We start from the raw sequence: 24,338 nt of genomic DNA on the forward strand, positions 1-24,338 counted from the left end.
AGTATGTGACAGAAAATGAAGAATAACAATTGAAATTACAGAAGGGAACAGTTGTGAAACATGAGGTAGAACCACAGAAAGAGGGGAGAGAATCTCAGCAGTAAAGAAACTGAAGCTGCAGAGAAGATCTCAGAAAATGTGTTTCATTCAAGTTCAGAAAGCCCAAAGCAAACAAACAGCACTCAGGGTTTGATGTTAAACACAGAGATATGGACCTCTCAAAAAAAAAAAAAAAAAAAAAAAAAAAAAAAAAAAAAAAAAAAAAAAGCCTCTGTGGACTTTCCCCATTTCCCAAGCTAACCGCTGATTAAAACCCATAGGCGACTGGTAGGGGGTGCACGGGGGTGCACGTGCCCCCCCGCCCCAACACTGATGCTGTCGGTAGAGCTGGTGGACCCCCTGACAGGGCCACCGCCATTGGTGGCTTCTGCGGGTGCCCCGCCAGATTCAGGAGGCACCAGTCACCCACGTTAAAACCCGTTTCTACCAGCCCTAGCTTTGAGCCACCATGAAACAGGATTTTCTCTTCTTACTGGAATGAATGGAAGTCTTTATATTTTACATTCTAATACAGACATCTTTCCAAGCTATTGTGCAAAGACCAACCCCTCCAATATCATTCAATGTAACCTCTTGAGTGGCCATTATATTAAAGGATGTTTTTTTCAAAGAGCTGCCGGGCTTGTGCGGTTCATGAGCCTCCATACCCCAGCAGTGCTACGTGTACTGAGACACTGATGAGTTAAGCATAAAGTTTAAACCTGTATTAGGCTCTCTGCCTCAAGTCCACATGGAGCTACATTGACTTCCATGGGTTTCCTGGATTACGGCTCTATTCAGTGGCTCATCAATGAACCAGGACCCCATGACCTTACTTAAATTTAAAAGGACTGTAACTTAAATTCTCATGAGAAGAATCTCATGTAGCGAGCCTCTTCCCTTACCAGGAAATCAAACAGAAATTTATAAGGAGCAGCACTAAACAATTTTCACATCACACACCAATCCCTGACAAGGACCCAGTTTTCTAAGTGTTGTAAATATACCCATGATTTAGCCAGGACAGCTGTTTTCAGTAGAAAAGATTTCTGATTTTTCACCTCAGCTCAGGGCATCAGCTATCCTAGGAAATCCTCACAGGCTGGAGAGGTCTCCAGAAACAGGTAGCTAATTCTTTAAGCAGGGATTTTGCAGACGAAAGTACTGGAGCACATTTTTTTCATTTTTTGCCAAAGTCACACAAGCACATGCAGAACCTCACATCCTGAAATCCATCCTGTCTGGACATTTGAGTGGGGAGGGCTACACAGCTCCCTGAAAAAAGGGCTGAATACATGTGGGATTGAAAGACGCTGGAAAACAGCTTGCTTGTCTCACTGTCCAACAAGTCTAACAAGCCCATAATAAGCTTGATGCTTCATGATCCTCCTCCTGCCTGTCACCTCCCTTCTTCCTATGCCCCCACCTTCTCTTCTGGCCACAATAAATTCCAGGCACCAGCCACCCTACTTCCAGTGCAAGACAATCTTCCTAAAAGCTGCATGCTTCTCAACAGAAGGATGGAAAAAAGGTCTCGAAGCTCCTCCAGTGAGTCTCACAGAAGAAACAGAGAGTCCCCAGCTATGCATGGCAAAAGGGACAAGATGGAGAGCAGCAGAGAAGCCAGTAGAGAAAGAGGGGGGTCCAAGAGAGGGAAAGCAAAGGAGACCAGGAAGGAGGACCAGAGCACTGTGGGGGCATCCAACAGAGTTCAGTCTTCCACAGTGGTGGATGTGGACGAGGTGGTGTCTTTCGATGACGAAATGGAGGTGCTGGCACTGCTGGAAAGTGAGCGACAAGAGGAAGGTATGGATGGCAGGGGCTTGGGAGGGCAGGCACAGAGAACCCACTGACTCTTTGGAAGCTGGACTGCCTAGAGCAGGGCACTGGTGTCTGATTCTACCCTGACCCTTGCATAGTCCTTTATACCACCTCCAAGTGAGAGCAAAGTGAGTGAGACCCCCACACTGCACAAGTATAAATGATTACCCAAGGCACAGCACACCAGAGAATCAACTCCCCCCAGGGCAGAAAAGTGCAATACCCAATGCATTTTTGGAAACCTCTTTCTGCTTTTATCAAGGCTGACCAGTGACCTCTCAGATAAAGCACTAAACTAAGAGCACAGCTTTCAGTTTCATTATGCTCTGCTTTCACAATTATGCATCTGATTCTATTGCCCATCAACACTTAGAGGTGCCGGGGACTGTTTACCATCCCTTAGATCAGTGGTTCACAAACTTTTCCAGTCACAACTGCACTGAGAATGGAGAGGATATAGTGCAACTCCATATATGCAGTTACCGCTGTCCATGTTCCTGCAGTTAAGAGATGGAGATTTATTGCTCCTCTGCAGTAACTGACCCCATACTCACAACTGCTCCACAGTGAGTGCGTCTACACAAGATACTTACTGTGCAGTAGCCTAATAACACTGTGCAGTACTGAGCTGGTCAAAAAAGTGTGTTAATACGCTACTGCACAGTAAGCATCACAAAAAACCTGTGCGCTGGTGCTACTGCACATTTAGTTAGTAGTTCATTAAGCAAGTTGATCTAAATGCACAATTAAATACTGCACATTAATGAACATGTAGACACATGCAGTTGGCACATGTAAACGTTCATTAATGTGCTGTAATTACAGCGCATTACATTTAGCACCTGTGATAACAAGTACTATCTTAATGAACTGTAATCAGAGCTACTGCACATTAGCACAGATGAACACTTTATGTGATGTTAATGCACATTAGACTAAATCTGTACATTTGCATGGTTTTTGCCAGCCATGCTCATGCACAGTAGGAGGTTAGCATAATCTACCTTGGAAAACAAGATTAGCTGAAAGTTCCTTCTTTGCTGTCAGTTTTGTAATGATTTCTAACTATTATTTAAAAGATCTTGGCTCCATAGTACAGTTGGGTTCCCCATGGCATATCAAGAAATTATAGGGAGATGCAAGCACCGGCAGTCCAAGAATTGACCATGTTTAAACCCTTTTATGTGAGGCCCAATGTTGACTCTGGGCAAATTTAGGTGAATGTCCTCTGACTAGCTAAGAGCAGGTGTTGATGACCTAAGGGGAGTTAAGTTTCTGACTGTAGTCAGTATAGATAGAAGCATTCACCTACAAATGCATTTGCTCTTTATTTTTCTGTAGATATAATGTCTTCAGGGGAGTTAATTTTCTGATTGCACAAACAAATCCTAGTCAGTATAGATAGAAACATTCACCTACTAATGCATTTGCTCTTTATTTTTCTGTAGGTATAAAGTCTTCAGGTCTCGGTATCTGTGAGTGGCTTCTTACCATCCTGTCCCTTCTCTTCATCATCATGACCTTCCCCGTCTCCATCTGGTTTTGCATGAAGGTAAGACTAGTCAGGGAGACTCTGCAATTTTGTTGACTTAGAATGCAGAAGGCAGGGTAGATTTTCACCTTTATAGACTAACTAAATCAGAGATATATAGCATAAGCTTTCGTAAGCAGAGGGCTTGTTTCATCAGATGCCGTGAAGGGACTGTAGGAAGCAGAGCTTTTAAATAGAAAGCAGTGATTAGAATACAAAGGGTAGGGAAGGGGGGAGGTAGAAGAAGGGGGCTTAGTGTGCATCAGGGCTGTAAATAAGTGGATCAGTCTCAGTGGGACAGGTGCTTAACGTTAAACATGTAGTAAGTGCTTTTCTGGCCCAGGGCCTGCCAACTTATGTAGGATCCTTGTATTATTTTGGCTAATCACACATCATCTTTCACTAAATTAGAGGGCAGGTCAGGTGTCTTGGACAAATTCCAATTAGGGCAATTGCACATTGCCTATTTAATATTCCCCAAGCTGGTTGTAGGGTGTCTATGCACCATTAAACATTTGCTATGTTCCATCTCAGAGATGGCAACAATACAGGAACAGGTGAAATGATTTCTGTATTACAGCTTTTAAAGGATTTTAAAATTACAAGTCTTGGTAAATACAAGGCTTTTTGATGTACAATACAACCACATTATCATAAATCCCATCTATAACCAACCCCTGCTTTTAACAATCCAAAAGGACCAATTTTTTCATTGTTATCCTGCAGCAAATAGACTAATCCTATTATAGCGAACACCCTCTTTAAATTAACTTTTCTCCTGATCCTGTGGTGATTCCTTATAATAAAACTGTACTGATCTGAAACCATTTAGTCATCGCCATTAATATAGATCACATGAAAAGCTCCCTTAAAAGGACATTTTAAGCTTACAAAGTCAAGCAGCTAAGAAATGCCACTGTAATCATGCCCTGTGTGTAGTCTTTTTCTTCCCATTTTCATCCCTGGTTCTCACTATCAGTTTCTTTGCCCAGTCAGTCCCAGTTTCCTCTGCCCTGCCTCCAGCTCCTGTTCTGAGTATTTCCCCCTTCCCTTTCTTTTCCCAGTCTATACATCTTGAGACCTACTGCATCTAATGGTCATAAATGGTCAATTTTCAAGATGGACAGAAGTAAATAACAGGCCCCCCCTGGGATCTGTGATGGGACTAGTGCTGTTCAACATATTCATAAATGAGCTAGAAAAGAGGGTTAGTAGCAAGGTGGCCAAATTTGCAGATAACAAAATTATTCAAAGCGGGAAAGTCCAAGGCAAATGAAATTCAGTGTAGATGTGTAAAGTGATGCACACAGGCAAAAATAACCCAGACTGTACCATCACTGTGATGGGCTTTACATTAGCTATTACCACACAGGTTAGGAGATCTGGGAGACAGTTCATTAAAAAACACCAGTTCAGTGCTCAGCAGATGTCAAAAAGGCAAACAAAATGTTAGGGATTGTTATGAAGGGAATTGTAAACAAAACTAAAAGTATCATCATGCCCCTTTATAAATACATGGTGTGTCCACACTTTGAATACTGTGTCCAGTTCTAGTCCCCACACCTCAAAAAAGATACAGAAAAACTAGAGAAGAGCAACAAGGACGACTGGCAGTATGGAGGGGCTTCCATGTGAGGAGAGACTGAAGAGGATAGGCCTATTCAGTTTAGAAAAGGAACGCTTGAAGGGGGACACGATAAGGGTTTACAAAATACTAAATGGTGAAGAGAAAGTAAATAATAAATCCATATTTACTATCTCTAAAAATACAAGATGAAACTAGTAGGTAGTAAGTTTAAAACTAACAAAAGGAAGTTCTGTTTCACACAGCATATAATTAAAGTGTGGAACTCATGGCCACAAGACATTGTGGAGGCTGGGATTGGACAAATTCTTGTACAATAGGGGCATCAGTAGCTATTGAGCATGGGAGTTAGGGATACAGCCTTTGAATTAAAACTTCATAGACCATAAATACTGGCAGCTGCAAGTCAGAGAGAAACAGTGGAAAAAAACCCTGGTCATACCCAGTTCACATTTCCTTACAGCATCCACTCTCTGCTCCTGTATGACACAGGATACTGAGCAAGATGGACCTTATGGTCTGACCCAGTAAATGACAATTCTTATATTCTCCTCCACATTGCCTAGATCTGGAGGTGACCATGAATACAGGTGAGACGAGTTCATGGCTTTCTGTTCCAATAGCAGGATATGGCCTAGGGCTGTAATTTCAGGGGGAAGTCCTATCGAGTCCCAGCAAATACTCCAGAGAATTTAGTGGTGAACTGCAACAAGTCTACTGAGCATACATAAACTACAGTGTTTTTTCAAAGGCTTATACATTGGCCAAAAAATTGCTCAGATTTTCACAGGACCAGCAAAAGGCATGTCTGTGGCCTCTGACATACATTATTAAAGGTATCATGAGATCTGGTGCACAGTCCCAACAGTCATGCCTCCTGACATGCCACATATATACTTGATTGGAGCTCCCAACCAGGGGAGAGTGAGGAATCAGCTGATGGGCTTCCCTGGCTGGGAATGCCCATCAGAGCAGAGGGCTTCATGAGCTCCTCCAGCTGGGAGCACCCATCAGCCTGCAAGGTGTGCTCAAGAGGCTGAGAGCATGGGCTACTCATTCAATTAAAGGCATGATAGGAATCAGCCACAAAGCTATTACACATATTTTGTGTAATAATTTTGTGACTTATTCCTCGCTGTATCAGTTGAGTGAATGTGTGGCCAAGAAATTACTTAAAACCTAATTAACCCGTTAATCACATCTTAAGTATAACGTCTGTCAGTGGCCTATGACACACAGGCCACCCCTTGTCAACTTTAAAGTCTGCTACAAAGCGTTCCAGACCTGAAACTATATTAAAAAAGGCTCAGAAGAATGTATCATGTGCCAATCAATGCATTTTTCATTAGCCTCACTCTCAGAAATAGCTTCACTGTTTTTGCTGAAATCTGTTCAAGAAACCTTCAAAGGAGGCAGACGCCCAGCATGAAAGAGCTCAAGTTTCAGTGTTGAAGCAATTTGGTCTCATCTTGGAAAATGTTCTGCAATATTTATAATAGGTTGGTATAATCTGCTGCCAGTTAGAATCACAAAGGACAGTATTTCTTCTTGAGTCCAGCCATTCTCTCACACAAATGGGAGTACAGTCCTTAGTTAGCTATAAAATCTTTGAGTCAGATTTTCAGCTGTGGTAAATAGGTGACCTGAATTCACCAGTTTACACCAGCTAAGAGTCTGGTCTGCATAGGGTTTGCCTTGGATGTTTTTTTTCCCCAAAACCATTGTTTCCTTCTCAACAGCCCTGCTCTCTCTTGCCCTCGCTTTCCAATTCCAGCCTCTGTGTCTCCCACTGCAGGTCGTGCGGGAGTACGAGAGAGCCATTGTGTTCCGATTTGGGCGCCTCCTTCCTGGAAGGGCCAGAGGGCCCGGTAAGCAGTTTGTTCAACCCTCACCTTCGCCAGCCTCAGAATGGGTTGGACTCAATCCCAGATCCGTCACCAATGCCCCTGCTCTTAGAAGGAATCCTCACACTCATTTCACACAACTCTGACGTGTTCTTTTTCCTCCTCCCTGTTCCACAGACAGAGGTCCACCATGATCTTATCTCAACAGATCTGAGCTGGGGTCATTCTTCCCCTCTCCCCAGTGACCTTATCCATCTCCTACCTCTCCAACCCTGAGGGCTTTGGCACTCTCCCCTCTCTCACAGCATCTGATAATGGCTAGCAAAGTAGGTATTGCTCTTTGTTTCTATCCTTGACAGGCAGCTCTCTCCACAGCTGGTTCTTCAGGGAGTTCACATGGGATAGAGGGTGCTGTGTCAGACATGTGGGTGGGAGACTCAGGAAACACATAGCTTACTTGACAGTGCCCCCTGCTAGCTGCTCCCTCACCTCACTCATCTCTCTGTGCAGGCAGGGGAAGGCCTGGCTTTAATGTCTCTTTTTGGCTCCTTCCCTTGGTAAGGACAGCTCGTAAGGGGACTCCCTTAAACCTGCAGGCCTCCAAACCTTACTGAAGCTGTGGGCTTAGGACTCATGGCAATTAACTTTTTCTCTTTCTATCTCTTCACACCCTTCACCAGTTCTGAAACCCATTAACAGTGGAAAAATAGCCCCTTCCCACCCACTGGGTTGAGGTCGTTTCCCTCTTCTTCTCATCTGCAGGGTCTAAACAGGCCCAATAACCATTCTGTCCCATGCACCTTTGTATCTCTCAGCTCCATCAGCCTGTCCCATCTATGCACATTCTATGTCAGAAGCCTAAGTAACCTTGAACAGGGAACCCAGGGTACAGACACTGTATTTTTGGATGCCCCTACTTTTATGACTCCAGGCAGAGCTTTCAGTCAGGACCCTCTCCAAACATCCCGTTTCTTCAAAAATGCTCAGGACTGGATCCTGAACTATGAGATGCAGCTCGGGCCCATCTCAGTCCAAGGACATGTGTTCATCTGTGAAATGTGAATGCAATGCATTGAGATAAGGGGAGACTGAAAGGGGGCAGGGAGTAATAGAATCCATTGTCCAGGATGTCCAGGAGAATCTCTCTGGTTATGATATTGCAGCCCGATCTGTTGGGAAGAATTTATTCTTCTCTCACACATCTGGATAGGTGTCCTAATGTTGGAGAGACTGCCTCTCCAGCAAACACATACACAAGTTCCTTCCTTCTGTTCTGCCCAGCATGGCCCCATACTTGCTGCTCTCAGAATCAAGTAGTAGAATTCTTCTGTGGCGTCCATAGTCACTATCTCCTGCCTTGTCTCTTCCTCACACAGGCCTCTTCTTCTTCCTTCCCTGTCTGGATACATACCACAAGGTAGACCTTCGCCTCAGAACCTTAGAGATCCCCTTCCATGAGGTAAGAACTCCTGCACCACATGTTCCCTTGCTTCTTTATCATTACAACTAGTCCAATCTGATTGTCCCTCCAATGAAAAAGGTGACAGAAAACACTACTGCTACCCAAGAGAAGGACTTAAAACCAAAATTAATTGTAGCTAGACTTGGTCATTCTGCCCTCATGCAATAGAAGGAACTCATGCTTAGATACTGCCTTTGATCCTAAGGTGAAGGACACCAATTTATTGGCTCTAGCATACTGCTCAGTGTTGCTGGCTCTTGTGATTTTATCATAAATCTCATTATATTTAGTGTCCTCTTTGGAAGTCTCCGCTCCTGCAGCCATGAGAATGTACAAGAACCTTGCTCTTTTTTATGAAGATTAAGTTGTTTGCCTTCCCAATTGCATGATAAAACATGAAAATGTGACCAAAAGAGCACCCTAAAAACTCCAAAACAAGAAGTTAAAAACAGTACCTTTAGGGCCTCATTATTTTGGAAGGCTGCCTAACATGAGCTATACTAGTCTGCTGCACAGCAGATAGGAGGGAGGGAGGCAGCGGTGGCTCTGGCTGAAGAGCATGGTCCCCATTCCCACCAAACGTATGCCAGGGTCTTTGATACCCCTGCAGAGGGGACAAGAATACAATTCTTTTACATCTCTTTGGAAGGATCCTCACAGAGGTGAATTGAGTCCACTTTACTGTTGAAAGGGCAAAGGACTGAGCATCTGCCATTTCAGTGGTCCAGGTATACACAAGCATGAAGGGGGTAGCTCCCTATAGAAGACCTGTGTTTTATTTGCTGTTTTTGACTTCCTTTCTCTGTGCTGCTGCATCATTGATGTCTATTACTCTTTGCATCACTAGATCATCTCAGACCTCCAACGGGAAGTACTAAATCACAGTGCAGTAACAACATTGCCATAGTGACGTGTAAGAACCCAAGACTAAGCTCCTTGAAGCAGTGACCCCCCCCAGGACATACTGAAGGCAACTGTAAATAATGATTAACAGCATTGTTTTGGGCACTCTGCAAACACAACAGGAGACAGGCCCTGCCCCAGCCTGCTTACAATCAAAGCAAACTAGGCTGACAAAGCATAGGAGGGGAAAAAGAGGCATAGAGAAGGAAAATGTTACACAGAAGGTCAGTGGCAGAGCCAGAAATGGCATTTGGCAGACGGACAAAGGATGGCAGAATGACATCAGTTCTCATCTGTAAAATGGGGGCAGTTAAAATGCAGAGATGAAGGGTCCTGCACAAGGTTGCAATGACCAGAGGCAGAGTCATGATATAAATCTGTGATAACTGTAAGCATCTTCTGGGCCATAGCCTACTGCTTTAACCACAAAGCCATTCTTCATTTTCCCCAGTGTCTCTAACCCTTCCGTGTAATTAAAGCCATCAGAACCCACCCCATTTCCCAAAATCTTTTCTGTCTAGGTGGTGACCAAAGATATAGTTACATTGGAAATAGATGCCATCTGTTTCTACCGCATGGAGAATGCTTCTCTCCTCCTAACCACTCTGGTCAACATCTCCAGTACTATCCAGCTGCTGGTACAGACAACCATGAAACGCTTGCTAGCACATCGGTCCTTCACTGAACTCCTCCTGGAGAAAAAGAGCATTGGTCAGGAAATAAAGGTAAAGGTATTTCCACATGGAGGTGGGCAGGGCCACAGCATTGGGATAGGGTACCACAGCTTTCTTTCAACCCATGGCTAATCAAGGCTTGGTGGAGAGGCCTCTAAGGGTCACCTAGACAAGCATCCACTTGCAGTATGCAGCACTGCAAACCCATCTGCAGTGCCACACACCACATTCGCTGCACATGCAGGTGTTCCCTGCACTGCTAATTTGCAGTGCAGGGGGGGTGGAGGGGTTGAAATCAGGAAATCCCGGGGTCCAAAAAAACCCACACCAAAAAAAGGCAGGGTGGTATACATGGTGGCAGCATGTGCTGCCTGAAACAGGAACCTGGCTGACTGGAGCCATGCTCTGGCTGCCAGCCAGACTCCCTGCTGCTGGATCACCACCCGGGACAACACGCTGCATGCCAGAGCACGCATGCACAGGCATTCCCTGTGGACAAGTAGTAGCAGCACAATTGCTGCTGCTGCTGTTTGTCTCTGGGGAAACTCATGTTCCCACTTGTGAGGATGCACCTTAAGAAGCCCACCGTGATCCACCCAGTGGACCTGTTGGCAGGATCACATGCTGTGTTCAATGAATGGCAATGGATAATACCAAGTCCTGTTTTCTAAGGAACTCAAGAGTGCTTTGGCAAAAAATGGAATCACTCTCAGGCATTGGTCTCATAGGGCAAGTGAGAAATCAGTGGAATGAAGTTGGTGGAAAACCAGCTGCTCAGAAGGGCATTGGGGAGCAATGAATAGAAGACAAGATGAGCCATGTAGACTAAAGTGAAACAGCTGGAGACAGATTCAGATCTAGTATATATGGGTGCTACACCACTGACTCCAGAGTTGGTTCCCTTGTCTCCTCTGTTGAGGAAGTTAAAGTTCTCTAGCAGCAAGTCCCCCTGAGCACAAAATAGGACATAATAATTAGGGGAAGAACTTTGTCATTTATCCTTCTGCCCTGTCCTCTAAAGGGATCTAAGTGCCTCTCCCTTCACAGAAGCCAGCTGTATTATTGCACATGCCTTGCTGCAATATGAACAAGTAGCTGTGAATACTTTTGTACCAGATACATACATTCAGCACTTCTCCAGACAGTACATCACATGGGACCGTATCACCTGTCTGAGTTGTCTGTAAGCTCTATGCTGCCCATACTCAAATCAGTCATCGTCTTTACAGGTAGCTTTGGATGCAGTCACATGTCGCTGGGGGATCAAGTTGGAGAGAACAGAAATGTAGGTAGGACACATAGGAAGCAGACACACAGCAGGGTAAAGAAGTTTGCTGTTGCCCCTATGCAAATTTCACTCTCTTGACTGCCAGCTTCTGCTCTTCTTATAGCTTTGCACCTGAAGATCTATCTAAGTGTATCCCCTGCAGCAGCCAGACCCCACTGCTAGCCCACATGCTTTTTCTACAGTACTCTGCAGCTGCATTCAGCTTTCAGAGGAAAATATTACATGCACAGCTTCAAGCTTGCACAAACCCTGTGCTTTGCAGTTATGGCATTTGGAACTAGATCTGCAGCTGGAGCAAATCAGCACAGCACCACCAATATCATCACAGGGACATTGGTTGGCACCAGCTGAAGAGCTGGCCCTCTTATTTACTATTCACATTTCCTATCCAATTTTCAAAGTAGAAAAATATCCTCTGGCAGACAAAGCCTTCCTAATCCAACTGTCAAGCAGTCACTGGAAAAGCTCCCAGTGATTTCAGTGCTGGCTAAACTGGGCCCAGCTGCATAGGAGATGGGCTGAGAAGGCTACAAAATCTAAATCACAAGGGATATTAGCAAACTGCCTCAGCTCAGATGAGAACATAGCTGCAGCTTGATACCTTCTAATGAGCCACTGCAAACCCCACCAGCTTCATGCACCCAAGCTCCTGCCACTAAGTAGAGGTGCAGAATACCAGGCCCCAGGTAACTCCTATCTTCCCCCTACAGCAATCATGTGAGGCTGCCAGCTGAACTCCAGCAGTCCTTGGCAGCAGAAGCAGAGGCTCATAGACATGCCAAAGTACGGGTAAGACAACAGAGTGCTTCCTGTTTTCACACAGTATAACATTCAGTCTTTCCCAGAACAGCCTCACTGCTGTTTAAGTGTCAATGGCACAGGCAGCCATGTTCTAGGCATAGAGCCTGCCCCAGGCAGACTGGATATACCACAGGGAGAGCCCCTCTCCCAAGCTGGAAATTGGCTGTTCCATCCTTTGGTTCTCCTGTAAACCCTTCCCACTTGTGAAACCTTCTCCAACCTCCCCTTAGAGGGATCTAACCCACAGGATGGGAAATTATAATTTAAAGAACAGCATAGGAGGAATTTAGTTACAGGTGGGGCAGCTGTCCTGTTGCAGTCCCAGCCATGGTCACCGTGGAGAAGAGATTGAACTCTGGCCTTAGAAGAGCCAGTGACCCCTCCCTTCCCACCATCTTTCTGCAGAAGGTGCTGTAAGGAATATTACAAGAGCCCTCACCATGGAGAAGCCCAGAAGTGCTCCTGCCTCAACTGCTTCCATTAAAGGTGTGTCTGTACTGCCTCTATGCTGAGCTCAGGACCCCACCAAGAAGACCGACTACCACTCATTCTTGCTTTACACACTTCTGCCAGAAATGAGGCAATGTAGCCACCTTAGAGGAACCCAGAGTGCATGCCAACCCTACTCCTAGGCTCTCTCAGGTGCAGACTGTTGCGAAGCTCTGAAGTGGTCACTTTGCACCTGGTTTCTGCTGTGTGGAGCAAGAGTGAGTAGGTGAGACATACTTCTTGGTGATGTTCCCAGGCTTGGTACAGAGGCAGCATAGACAAGCCCTAAGACTTCCTAAGAAATGCTATCAGACAGCATCCTCCCAGCTACCACCATTCCCCTGGGGCTAGCTTAGCAACTGCTGATAAAAGCCCCTTTCATTCCCTTGTGTTGTAGGTGATAGCTGCTGAGGGAGAAAAGGCTGCCTCTGAATCCCTGAGGATGGCAGCTGAAATCCTGTCCAGCACCCCAGCTGCAGCTCAGCTCCGCTACCTCCACATGCTGCAAGCCCTGTCTACAGGGAGGCCATCCACTGTTGTTCTGCCTTTGCCCTTTGACCTGATGAATCTTGGATCTGCAGCCAGCCACAGATGTACAGCCAGCCTTTCTGATAACACTGCAAGCCACCCAGAGCCTCAGGAGGACAAGAAGGACTCCCCCATGTTGTAGAGCCTTCCTGGAAGAAGCTGGAGCTCAAGTGGGGCTGCTGCACCTGCAGCCATTTCACACAGTCACTCACAAGAGCAATGAACTGCCTGCCTCCGTGTCAGTATGAACTGTGGTAGCGCTGGGATGGAAAGCACACAAGGGCTTGTAATACAAAGTGTGTTAGACAGCAGAGGATTTAAGTTTGCTTGGAAAAAGTATTCCATATCTTAAGTGTGCAGGGGGTGGGGCTGGAGCTGCAGGAGCAGGTGTGGTAGGGATTGTTGCCTCTGAATTTTCCCATTGTATTTCTTTTATCACCAAGCCACAGTGAGCAGTGCAAGAATGGTATTTTATGCCCACACAAGCTTCACCCCTAGGGATAGGTCTATTCTTCCATGGGTGTTGGGTAGAAAGAGAAACTAGCATTTATTTTGAAAGGCCCCCAATATCTAATGTTAATTTCCCAACCTTTGTGGTAAGATCCATGGGGAATATTTTTCCCTGCAAAAGCCAGGTGCCTGGGACAAGTAAAGAGGCAGAAAACTGACACCCTGTACAATACATCCAGCAGGACCTTTGGTTTTCACAAAGTTCCATACCCTCATCCAGCTCTAGGGATTTTCTTGCTGTATCACTCACCATCTGTGGGGCAGCTTTTTGAACTGGCAGTGAGAGATGTGCAGTGCAAGCATGACTGAAATCGGGAAGTGGAGCTGGAGCAAGAATTGTGGGAAGCTCGTAGGCATCTCTTGGCCCTTCCCAGCCCCACCAGACTCAATTTGTTGTGTTCTAGGATGATGTGTCAAAATATGGAACATAGTTGGTCCAGGGACAGCAAATGAATAGTGTAATGGAAATAAACATTTGGGAACTTGCTGTTTGTGTTAATTAGCTCAGGGCACAGTTACTTGATCAGTTGCCAAAGGCTTGTGTGGGAAGCACACAAGGACATGCAGGTACTCCTGCTGGTTCAGGGATGGATGCAGAGCATGGCTATAGAGGGGGAGATCCCAGCCTGGAGCCAAGCTGTCATATCCCAGCCAAGCTGCATTGCTGTCCCAGTGGGAGTTAGCTAAAGGACCAAACAGACCTGTGTCCTTGATAACAGGCTGGAGATAACTGTTTCCCGACCCTCCCCCCAACACACAGAGACACAGGCTGGTCTTGGAGACTTTTAGGCTTCTCAGTCTTCCTTGTGTGTGAATGGAACAAATCAGAGGATGCAGAGGATCAGAGAAAGAAGAGAGTGGCAGATAAGTTAGAAAAAGCCAAAGGGAATGGATAATTAAAGTAGGGTAGAGAAAGGAGCGGGGTTGGGGTAAGGTAAAGAGAAGATGTACTGGAGGTGTGCAGTCCAGAAAAAGAAAGGAGTGATGGAGATGCAGGGGTAGAGAAAAGGAAGAAATGAAGGAGCAATAGGGGCAAATGTGGACTGTAGAGCTACAGGACAGGATAAAAGAAGAGCAAAACAGGCAAAGTGGGGACAAAGGAAGGAGCTGAGGAAGGGCAGGGCCTGGGCTGCAGGGTGGGGTAAAAATCATAGAATCATAAGAAAACAGAACTCAAAGGGAACTCCAGAGATCTAGTTGAACCCCCTGCCTGAGGCAGGATCATTCCTATCCAAAACATCCTATACAAATCCATCGTTTATCTTATTAGCAAAACTACACAGTCAATCCTGATACAGCCACAGGACAACACCCTAACCTGCCAAAAATAAGGCAGGGGGACCATAGTGGCCAACATCCTGTTGCTGCAAAGGTTGTTAAAATACACTTAAATTCCAGGAAGAGGCCTATGCCCCCTGCTGTGAAGGAAGGTGTAACAGCCAAAACCAAAGAAATTAATAAGCAATAAATATGTGCTTCTTAGAGGCATTTGAAATTTTTGTCTAATATAAAGCTTGTATTTTTGTAACCCACAAATGTAACTTGTAACTGTTTGTAAAACTCACTAGGCCCCAAAGACAAAGCTATAGTTGTAAAATTAGCTGACCTAATGGTTCTTTCTTGCTCAGAATTTAGCCTTGATGATGATAAAAACTGGATTCACCCGCTGGCCTACCCAGCACATTCCAGGAAAGCACATTTCAAAAAAGCATAGTCAGAGAGATCTAAAGGGGTTAAATTTAGGTGGAATAATGTTAATTTCAAACATAAAAATGCTGCATTGCAATTTGCTAATTGGATAAACCCAAGTTTGGGTAGTAACCTTCACTAGGCCCCAAAGACAAAGCTATAGTTGTAAAATTAGCTGACCTAATGGTTCTTTCTTGCTCAGAATTTAGCCTTGATGATGATAAAAACTGGATTCACCCGCTGGCCTACCCAGCACATTCCAGGAAAGCACATTTCAAAAAAGCATAGTCAGAGAGATCTAAAGGGGTTAAATTTAGGTGGAATAATGTTAATTTCAAACATAAAAATGCTGCATTGCAATTTGCTAATTGGATAAACCCAAGTTTGGGTAGTAACCTTTTATAATAATTTTTAACACCTTTTAATCCCATAGGGCAACAGCTATAGAACAAGATTGTGAATGGCTTTAAAGCCAACAGATTAACATAAAACTAGGTATAAGAAGCGCATGCATCAGGTGACCAGCAGGAAGGATGGAACAGAACAGTCACTGCTGTTCCACGCCCGGACCCCAGACTCCCGGTGTAAGTAAGAATCGGATCCTAATCAAGGGACCTTCCCCAGTAATCCCTCTAACAGCGTCAATCGAAAATGCCTGACTTCGCTGGAATCATCTGGCGAGCACCTGGCATTGAGGGGCTATCGATAAGTTGCCAACCCACATCTGTCTATCTGTTGTTTTAAACAGCTGGTGGCTGATACCCTCGCAGTGCCCAGCTGGCCTGTGACAGGTTAATCTATCTGTTATTATTTATTATTAGTTCTTTAATACTGCATTATCTGCTTATCACATTTATGTTTCTGTTAACTGTTGTGTATGTGTAAACTATAATAAATTTGCCATTGCTTTACTCCCAACTCTGCCGCCTCAATCCCAAACCAAACAGCCCAGTGGCTAAATTGATATACTTACAGTGCCCAGCTGGCCTGTGACAGGTTAATCTATCTGTTATTATTTATTATTAGTTCTTTAATACTGCATTATCTGCTTATCACATTTATCTTTCTGTTAACTGTTGTGTATGTGTAAACTATAATAAATTTGCCATTGCTTTACTCCCAACTCTGCCTCCTCAATCCCAAACCAAACAGCCCAGTGGCTAAATTGATATACTTACAGTGCCCAGCTGGCCTGTGACAGGAAGGCAAAAACCACTACCAGGTGTACCCATCTGACCATGGAGCAAAATTCCAATTGTGGTGATCGGTCTGACCTTGAGCAGAGAGACAAGTCTCTCTAAGCCAGAAACTTCCACATTTAAGCCCCAGCAGGAGCACTGGCACACCAGCCAAAATCCCCAGCCTTGGCTATAGCTAACATCCAATGCTTCTGAAGAAGGTAAAAAATCCCAAATAAACAGCCCTGATGTAGCAGCAGGAGAGGGAGAAAAAAAAATCCCTTCCCAGCCCCATGTGGCAGCCAGAAAAGCCCAGAAGCATGTCAAACATCCATAATAGAATATAGGCACAGCTACTCCTAGATCATCCCTGACTGATGCTTATTCAACCTCTCCTTGGACACCTCCAGTGAGATACCACAACCTCTCTAGGCAATCTATTCCACTGCCTCATTGTTTTAACAGTGAAGAAGTGCTTCCTGATATCCAATACAAGCTTACTTTACTGCAACTTCAAGCCACTGGTCTGTGTCCTGCTGTCTGCAGCCAAAGAAAAGATTTCCCCCCCTCATCATCTTCAGATATTTGAAGACAGCTATCACATTCACTCTTAAGTGCCTTTTCCACAAGGAGAACACGCCTATTTCCTTCAACCTCTCCTCATATGAATTGCGTTCCAAGCCCTTTATCATTTTTGTCACCTGGCTATGGACCCTTACTTCTCCATGTTCTTTTTAAAATGGGAAGTCCAAAACTGCACACAATACTTTAGAGGCCTAACCAGTGCTGAGTGAAGAGGCTGAGTGAACCTCCCACATCACCCAACTAATGCTTTATCAATGCATCTCAACACTTTGTTATCCTTTTGTACAACTACATCACACTGCAGACTCGTACCGAGTCTACAATGAACCAAGACTCCCAGGATCCTTCTCTGTAGTGCTGCCATCTAGGGTGGTGTCACACATTTTGTACCTATAGATTTTGATTATTCCTCCCAAGGTGTAGCACCTTGCATTTGCCATCATTAAACTTCATCCTGTTTGGTCTGGTCTGGCTTCCAATCTATTAGATGCTTCTGAATGGCAATCCTGTCCTCCATGTTTGCAATCCTTCTCAGTTTCAAGTCATCTGCTCATGTGCTTAAGCTCTCAGTTCCAGTATCCAAATAATAAACATGTTGAATTGCACTGGGCCCAGTTCAGACCACTGTGGAACCTCACTTAAAACCTCCTGCCATTCTGACATGTATCCATTTGTAATTACCCTCTGCTTGCAGCTATTGATCCAGTTATCTATCCACCTTATAGTAGTTTTGTCTAGCCCACGTCTCCTATTTATGAAGTCATATGGGACTTTGTCAAAAGGCCTGCTGAAGTCCACATACTTTATGCCCACTGCATTCCCTTCATCCACCCAATTAGTTATTTGTCCAAGAAGGAGATCAAGTTTGTTTGGGATAATTAGTTCTTAGTAAATCCATACTAGCTGCTTGCAATGAGCCTTTTCTCCTCCAGATGCCTGCAAATAGATTTTCTTATGATATTGCTTCAGTATCTTCCTGGATATTGAAGCTAACTAGTCTGTATTTCCCTAGGTCCTCCTTTTTGGGCCCCACCCCCAAAAAAAGAGGCACTATGTTGGCCCTTTTCCAGTCCTCTGGTACCTTGCCCATCTCCTGTGACTTCATAAATATTATTGCCAAAGGCTCCGAGATCACCTCTGTCTGTTCCTTCAGTACCCTGGAGTAAAGTTTATCAGGCCCTGCTGCCTTGAATTCATTCAAACCCATCAAAAGTTGTTTCTTTTGTTATCTCATCCCTCAGCTAGGCTCTCTCTGCCTGCAACCCCTCATGGGCAATGCTTTAACGTTAAAGGAAATCATGCTTTTCTGGCATTTTATTTTACCAGAGGGAGACATCCAGATCACACAATTGAAGAATATAGCTTTCCTAAGGGTCAAGAACACAGTTGCTGGGCAATATCTGTTGTGCAAATAGAATGGAATATTTTGTGGTTTTCTGGTTTGCAACATTCATGGCTGTGGAACCTGTGTTCTTAAACTATATTTCTTTAGAAAACTGCCATAGCAGCTACTGTAGCTTGCATGTTGCATAGAAAGTTGGTAAAAAGTGGCAGCGTTGGAGAAAACTTGCTGTCAGTGGAATTGGGGGGGGGAAAAAAAAAAAGATTGTACAAAACACCTTAAAGATCAAAACAAACAAAAAAATATCTGCACTGGAGGGGAAATTCTCAATGCATGGGTTACAGCACATTCTCAAATTTAGATTAAGGGAAACTTCCCAATGTAAAAAACTGTCACTTCCCAGGTTACATAAAGTAAAGGATGATGTTTCCTCCTAGGCCAGGAAACTAAACCCTGGCATGGAACAGACCCTGAAAATGTTTCTAAAGGCTTCACACAATGAATAAAATATTACTAAGGATAACACCAAACACAGGAGACTTGAAACAAGGTCTTCAGAATCAGTAACTTGAAAAAGGCAAGTCGTAATGTTCTCTACTGATTAAGATGATATTAAAGACATGTTATCCTCTCACTGGAGCAGAGGTACATGTTTAACAATTCTGTATACCATGTTTTCTTGTATATGGCATACAACTTTTTCCCAGAAGCTGGAAAGTGTAGTGCTCATTGTATGTGAAAAATACAGTAAAAACAGTTTTTCCACAGGATTCACAGGGAGGAAAACAATGAGTAGGCTCTGGTCCCAATGAAGGAGTGGGGGTGGGGGTGCATGCATGCATGCTTTTGGGAGCCTCACAATTAGACAAGATTCTTCCTTTGTCACTTCTGAGTATCATCTCTAATGCTTCTGTGCATTGTTCCATGGATTGCAGTCAGCAATCTCCCAGTCAAACTTGCATGAATGCACCCCTCCAGGTCCCCCATTAATAAACATTCTAGTGTAGCAAAAGCCATGCACATTATTTAAAAGGATAACAACCATGACAAGGATGGCTCTCACAAGAAATGCTGTCTGCTGCCTTATCTGTTTATCAAGCAACACAGGGCAGAACTTTTTCCTTTCTCTAACCATAGTCTGTAACTGGACGCTTACCTTAAAATACTAAGGGCTCATGTGCAATTCAGGGATGGAATTGGTTTCAGAGCTCCCCTCAGTCTCCAACCCTGAAAGAAGCCTTGTCCTCAGATTTCTGCTCACTGGCTAAGCATTGAAGGAGGATGCAGAGACCTACACAGTGTGCCAAATTCTTAAGAGCTGGGGTAGTATAGCCAGCCTTCTATTATCTGATCTATTACAGGCTCTATTAAGAGAGATGTTGCTATGTCTTGCAAACCTTGCCCACAAAGTATGTTCAAGCCCTCTGAGTCATGAATGTGCTCAGACACCAAACCACCCAAAATGTACTTTTCCAATCATTCATAAATTGGGGGAAGGTTCTTTCTAGGCTTTTGCAATGGCTCTCCTTATGAAGGCATATTTGAAGAAGTTCCACCCCCTCTGCTATACCAGTAAAGCAAGGGATGAAAGTGTATACTGAAGAAGCCACTGGTATTGAATCAAAGTTTGCTACAAACGAGAACCCAAATAACTTCCTTAGGCATTACTACTATTTATTTTTTGTGTTTGCTGGCTTTCCTGGACCGGGCAGTGCAAGACTGTGTATGAGAAGTTGGACTGGTTTCTTCTTGGAAGTGGATTTCTGAAATTTAAAAATAATATATAAGCACATTAAAAACAAACACAAAATAATGCATTCCTGGGTCTTTTTATCTTTGATAATCAAAAACTCATTGTAGCAGGGCCAAAAGCTAGGCCAAGAGTTTGGGAGGGTTCAAAACAGGATCAAGAATATACGTATAGTATAAAAAAAAAATGTATAGTTATACAGAAAAGTGATCCAAGGTTTAGGACACTAGCTTGTGACTCGCATACCACATGGTCCACCACAGACCTCCCACATGACAGTGGATGTCAGTCTTCGTGCCTTAGATACTCATTTGTAAATAAGCAGGAGGGAATAGCTTTCCCTGAAGGCATTTCAGCCCCTAATGCAGGGGTCAGCAACCCCTGGCACGCGTGCCTAGCATGGCACGCAAGGCCATTTTGCTCGGTGCACCACTGCCAGCCCAGGCTCTAAGCAGCTGCTGCCAGCCATGGAGCCCAGGCTGCTCCCAGCAGGTGGCTGGGAGGCTGCAAGCTCTGCTGCAAGCAGACCGAGCTCCATGGGCCAGCTGCAGTAGGGAGGCTGCAAACAGCTGCTCTGGGCTCCGACATGTTGGCACTCCAGCAGCTTCCAAAGTAGACATTGTGGTTTTTTCGGCACTCTGGCCAAAAAATGTTGCCTACCCCTGCCCTAATGCCTCCTTCAGGATTTCTTGCATCTGCCTGTAAAGCAAGTGACAGAATACCAGATGAAATAGATCATTGATCTCATCTCTTACAGCAGCTCTTCCAAATGCAGGCTGTGGCCCTTTGAGGTCGCCAAGAACTAGAAAAGGGTTGGAAAATGAACTCTCACGTTTTGATGCTGCTTCTTGGGCCCTGTGTGATTTTTCCAGCTCTTTCTCCAACTCTTGAATTCTCCCCAGAGCTTTCTCCAGTTGCTCCTCCACTTTTTCTGATTTCTCCTCTGCTGTCTGAGCACGGGTCTCTGTTTTTCTGTAATCCAACAGCCAGGACAACACTGAAATCTATAACCTAACAAAGTGTTGGCCACATCTCCAGTACAGCTTAGAAAATAAAGGTTTTCAGAAGAACTAATGGGTGCTATGAAAATAAATTCACAATGTAAAGTTGTAGCATTAAGAACTAAATCAAATGGGGAATTCAGGACTATATCACATTAAAATTCAGATTAAATTTATTTTAATATTTTTATGCTAATGGGAAGAGAGGGGGGTGTCAGATACTGATCTTGGTTGCATAAGGATAAATATGGAGCAGTTCCATATAAGTCAGCAGAGTTAAATAAGTCATCTCCTTAGCCAATGTAAATCAGTATAGCTCCATTGAATTAAAGGAGCTATGGAGCTACAATTGCTTGCACCAGCTGAGGATCTGGCCCAAGACAAAAACAAGACTGAGAACAGAATGGAACCAGTTGGATCAAAGGCATAACTTTGCATAAATGTTTTTTTAAACATTACTGGAGATCAAGATAATCATCTTTGTCAGAACAGGAGAGTCAAACACACAGTCCATGGGTCAGATCTAGCTCGTGAATCCATTTCACTTGGCTCACAGAGGGACTAAGTGATAACTGTAAGACAGGGTGTCCCGCTGAAATTCGGGCATGGATCCCTGATGGGCACATGTGTCAGCAGTAGGGGGGTGAGCAAAAGCTGTGTTAACCCCCAGGCCACCACCCCCTGTCCTCCTACCACTACCACTCACACTGCTACCGCTGTTTGTCCCACTGCTTCCAACAGGTCTAGATCTAGTCCAGGAGGAGCCCCAGTCTGGATCCAGCCAAGGGCACAGGCAAGCTTGACACCCCAGTCTACAATAAATCTCCAATACTCTTGGTTCTCTTGTCCCCTTCACTGGAAAACCCAATACTCACAGAAGCTGTGACTGCAGATATTCCAAGAAAGCAAGAGTCTCAAACTCCTTTTGGGAACAGGCAGTTGTTGACTTGCTGGCAGTCATCTCTCTCTGTTTGAGAAAAGGAAACATCTTCTGTACATGAGTATGATGAGGGGGAAGAAAGGCAAGGTTGCATGTCATCTGCAGTGTGTGCTAGTTCAAGCCTCATGCTGGTGGGCCAATGCTGCTTAGATGCATCCTGAGCAAGCAACCTAGAAAGAAGGGCTGCTGCATCAAGGTACCAGTGCATTAAATTGTGTACGCATAGAAATCATGTTAAGTGCATGAGCAGTTGCACTGATTTCAAATGAATTCTCTCATGTGCTCAGTGTTAGGCATGGGCTTAAGTGCTTTCTTAAATCAGACCCGAGTGGGCTCCATGGGTTACTTGTTGCTAAGAATACACCACCATGTTACGGTATATGCACTGATCACTTCTGGTGGTGAAATGTTCCTCCTCAGAATCCAAGATATTTCATGTGGGACAGAAGCTGAGCTGGCACTGGCGATCTGCACTGCCTCTTTGGGAAAGGAATCTAAGGTTGAAGGGGACAACAATGCAGGCTTGCATGAATATAGCTGCAAGCTCAAGGCATCCAGAAGGGTCAAGTCTGGGACAGGTACTGGGTTAGGAAACACAAGGGGCCCCAGGAGATGCTCTCTATTGGGCACTAGGACATTTACTACTGTCCCTTGTAGATCCTTCACCATAGTCTCTTCCTGACACCCATTATGTTCTCCAAGGAGGGGAAGGAGGGTATATAGAAGAGGAGTTCCTGTCATGTCCCCCATGGGATGAAGAAAAGGAGTACACCTCTTCCAAGGGAAGGACTCCCTTGTCCAGAGTGCCCTGGCTGTGTTGGGCTCCTGCTACATGGGAAGGAGGAAAAAATCAGTACCAGAGAAATCTCTTTTTTTCTGCACATCAGTGATTCAAGAACTACTAAAAATATCTTCAGTATTTCAAATGGAAGACTCAACAGATAAATTACTTGGTACCATACATAGGTACAGAGAAGCTATGCATCAGTGTGCTGAATGTTGAGGAACACATTTCCAAGGTTAGCTCTTGTGTTGGTGTACAACCAATGTGCAAAGTACCAAGAGCTCGGTACTGGGAGAGATGCAATCCACAGGTTTACAGACTATCACTAATGACACTTTACTAGTCAGTACCAGGACACTAGAAGGACCCTTCTCAGGCCATTGGCTACCTCTCTTGTTGAGTCTGAAATGAGTCAAATATATGAGACTTCTGTCTCAACTCAGTAGAGAGAGACACCTTTGTACCAGCCCAATTCTGGCATGGTGCTCCTTTCTAGCCATCTCTCAAGTCATCAATGCCAGAATGGAATTAGCATGGATGGAAGTGGAAGTTCTTGAGTGATATTGCTGAGAGTTCAAGGTGAAACCTTCATTCATAAGGGTGCTCATGAGAGGGATGGACCAGAGGGGTGATTTTTAGCTATATTCTTCCTTTTGCTGTCAAAAAAGGCTTGTATACCAGTGAAGCATTCCAGAAAGAATGATTTGGGGCAGACTTCTCCAGCTGTTTGAGTCTGCTTAGAGAAGCAGTGACATATAAAAACTAGCTGGAGGCTGTTTTAAAAATTATAACAATAAATTGTAATGTGTTCTGCATATGCTCTATGTGGAATGAAGTGAGAGAATCTAGCGACTAAAAAATTTATCTATGATACTATAACGATAGAAAGTAAAATGCAATTTGTTTGCCAGATCCTCAGCTAGTATAAGTTAACAGAACTGCACCAGTTTATACTATCTGAATATCTGGGGTTGTGTGTTGGTTACCAACTGAATATCTGGAGCCAACTTGCTGGTTAGTAAAGTTTAAAATTGTATTAATTAATTATAACATTGTATTTATTAATTATAAAATTAATATTGGTCTGTATTAATCAGTGCTTGAGCTCACAAAAAAAAATTATAATTACTGTGAAATATTTAAGCAAAGTCAACTGCTTTGGAGTTAGATAACTATGAATCAACTACACTTGTCACACATGCCAAATCAGAAAGTTTCTGCAAGCAAAAATAAGAAAATCATGTACAACATAGAGATTCTTACCCCAGTGACTGACACTGCTTCTGACTTCAGAGATTTCAAATGGATGTTAGAATCATATCCTATATACCTGATTGTGTCCTCAGTCATCTCACCACTTATAGCTGGGCCATCACTGCTGGCATCTGGTGCAGGCTGTAGGGGCTGCAAGGAAAGGTGAATAGACAGTGTAATAGTGCCTGGCCTAAAAGCACTTGGGTTTGGATTTCAAATGGCTCAGAAGGCAAGAAGCAAAAAAAGGCTCCCTTGGGAAACAGCACCTCACACTCCAGCCATCACTACTATGCACACTCACACAAAGGGGATTGTCACCTGTGCTTCCAACATTTCTTTC

The 24,338-nt window shown here is 44.3% G+C and overlaps 2 protein-coding genes across 4 annotated transcripts in view; one reads left to right on the top strand and one right to left on the bottom strand.

The window, feature by feature from the left end:
* The first annotated feature begins 279 nt into the window (after positions 1-279).
* Positions 280-15,229, top strand: NPHS2 (NPHS2, podocin). 3 transcript variants are annotated; one of them, XM_025192442.1, is made up of 8 exons: positions 280-1,845; positions 3,309-3,412; positions 6,772-6,844; positions 8,197-8,279; positions 9,707-9,910; positions 11,089-11,144; positions 11,858-11,930; positions 12,835-15,229. In XM_025192442.1, exons 1-8 carry the CDS (start codon positions 1,413-1,415, stop codon positions 13,105-13,107), a joined length of 1,299 nt encoding a protein of 432 aa, XP_025048227.1. In that variant the 5' UTR covers positions 280-1,412; the 3' UTR covers positions 13,108-15,229. The 3 variants fall into 3 exon arrangements, with proteins under 3 accessions (XP_025048227.1, XP_006036252.2, XP_025048228.1); XM_006036190.2 differs by having other exon boundaries at positions 11,858-11,936; positions 12,835-15,224; XM_025192443.1 differs by lacking the exons at positions 6,772-6,844; positions 8,197-8,279 and having other exon boundaries at positions 11,858-11,936; positions 12,835-15,225.
* Positions 15,230-19,926: 4,697 nt separating this feature from the next.
* AXDND1 (axonemal dynein light chain domain containing 1) overlaps positions 19,927-24,338 on the bottom strand; it is a 41,377-nt gene continuing 36,965 nt past the window's right edge. Inside the window, exons 22-25 of the mRNA XM_025192440.1 lie at positions 24,008-24,148; positions 21,896-21,987; positions 20,852-20,991; positions 19,927-20,032 (exon numbers count right to left, since the gene is read on the bottom strand). Of these exons, the coding sequence (XP_025048225.1) occupies positions 19,944-20,032; positions 20,852-20,991; positions 21,896-21,987; positions 24,008-24,148 (462 nt within the window). The 3' untranslated portion in view covers positions 19,927-19,943. The remainder of the gene's footprint in view (positions 20,033-20,851; positions 20,992-21,895; positions 21,988-24,007; positions 24,149-24,338) is intronic.

The sequence above is a fragment of the Alligator sinensis genome, unplaced genomic scaffold (assembly GCF_000455745.1).
Source record: "Alligator sinensis unplaced genomic scaffold, ASM45574v1 scaffold293_2, whole genome shotgun sequence".
Classification (NCBI taxonomy): domain Eukaryota; kingdom Metazoa; phylum Chordata; order Crocodylia; family Alligatoridae; genus Alligator; species Alligator sinensis.

What these genes read in the sequence shown, in the direction of transcription:
- NPHS2 (XM_006036190.2), top strand. Translation starts at nt 1,413, where the DNA reads ATGCTTCATGATCCTCCTCCTGCCTGTCACCTCCCTTCTTCCTATGCC. An exon ending in TAGAGATCCCCTTCCATGAG is followed by an intron (nt 8,280 to 9,706) that starts GTAAGAACTCCT and finishes TTTTCTGTCTAG; the next exon opens with GTGGTGACCAAAGATATAGT. An exon ending in AAGTTGGAGAGAACAGAAAT is followed by an intron (nt 11,145 to 11,857) that starts GTAGGTAGGACA and finishes TTCCCCCTACAG; the next exon opens with CAATCATGTGAGGCTGCCAG.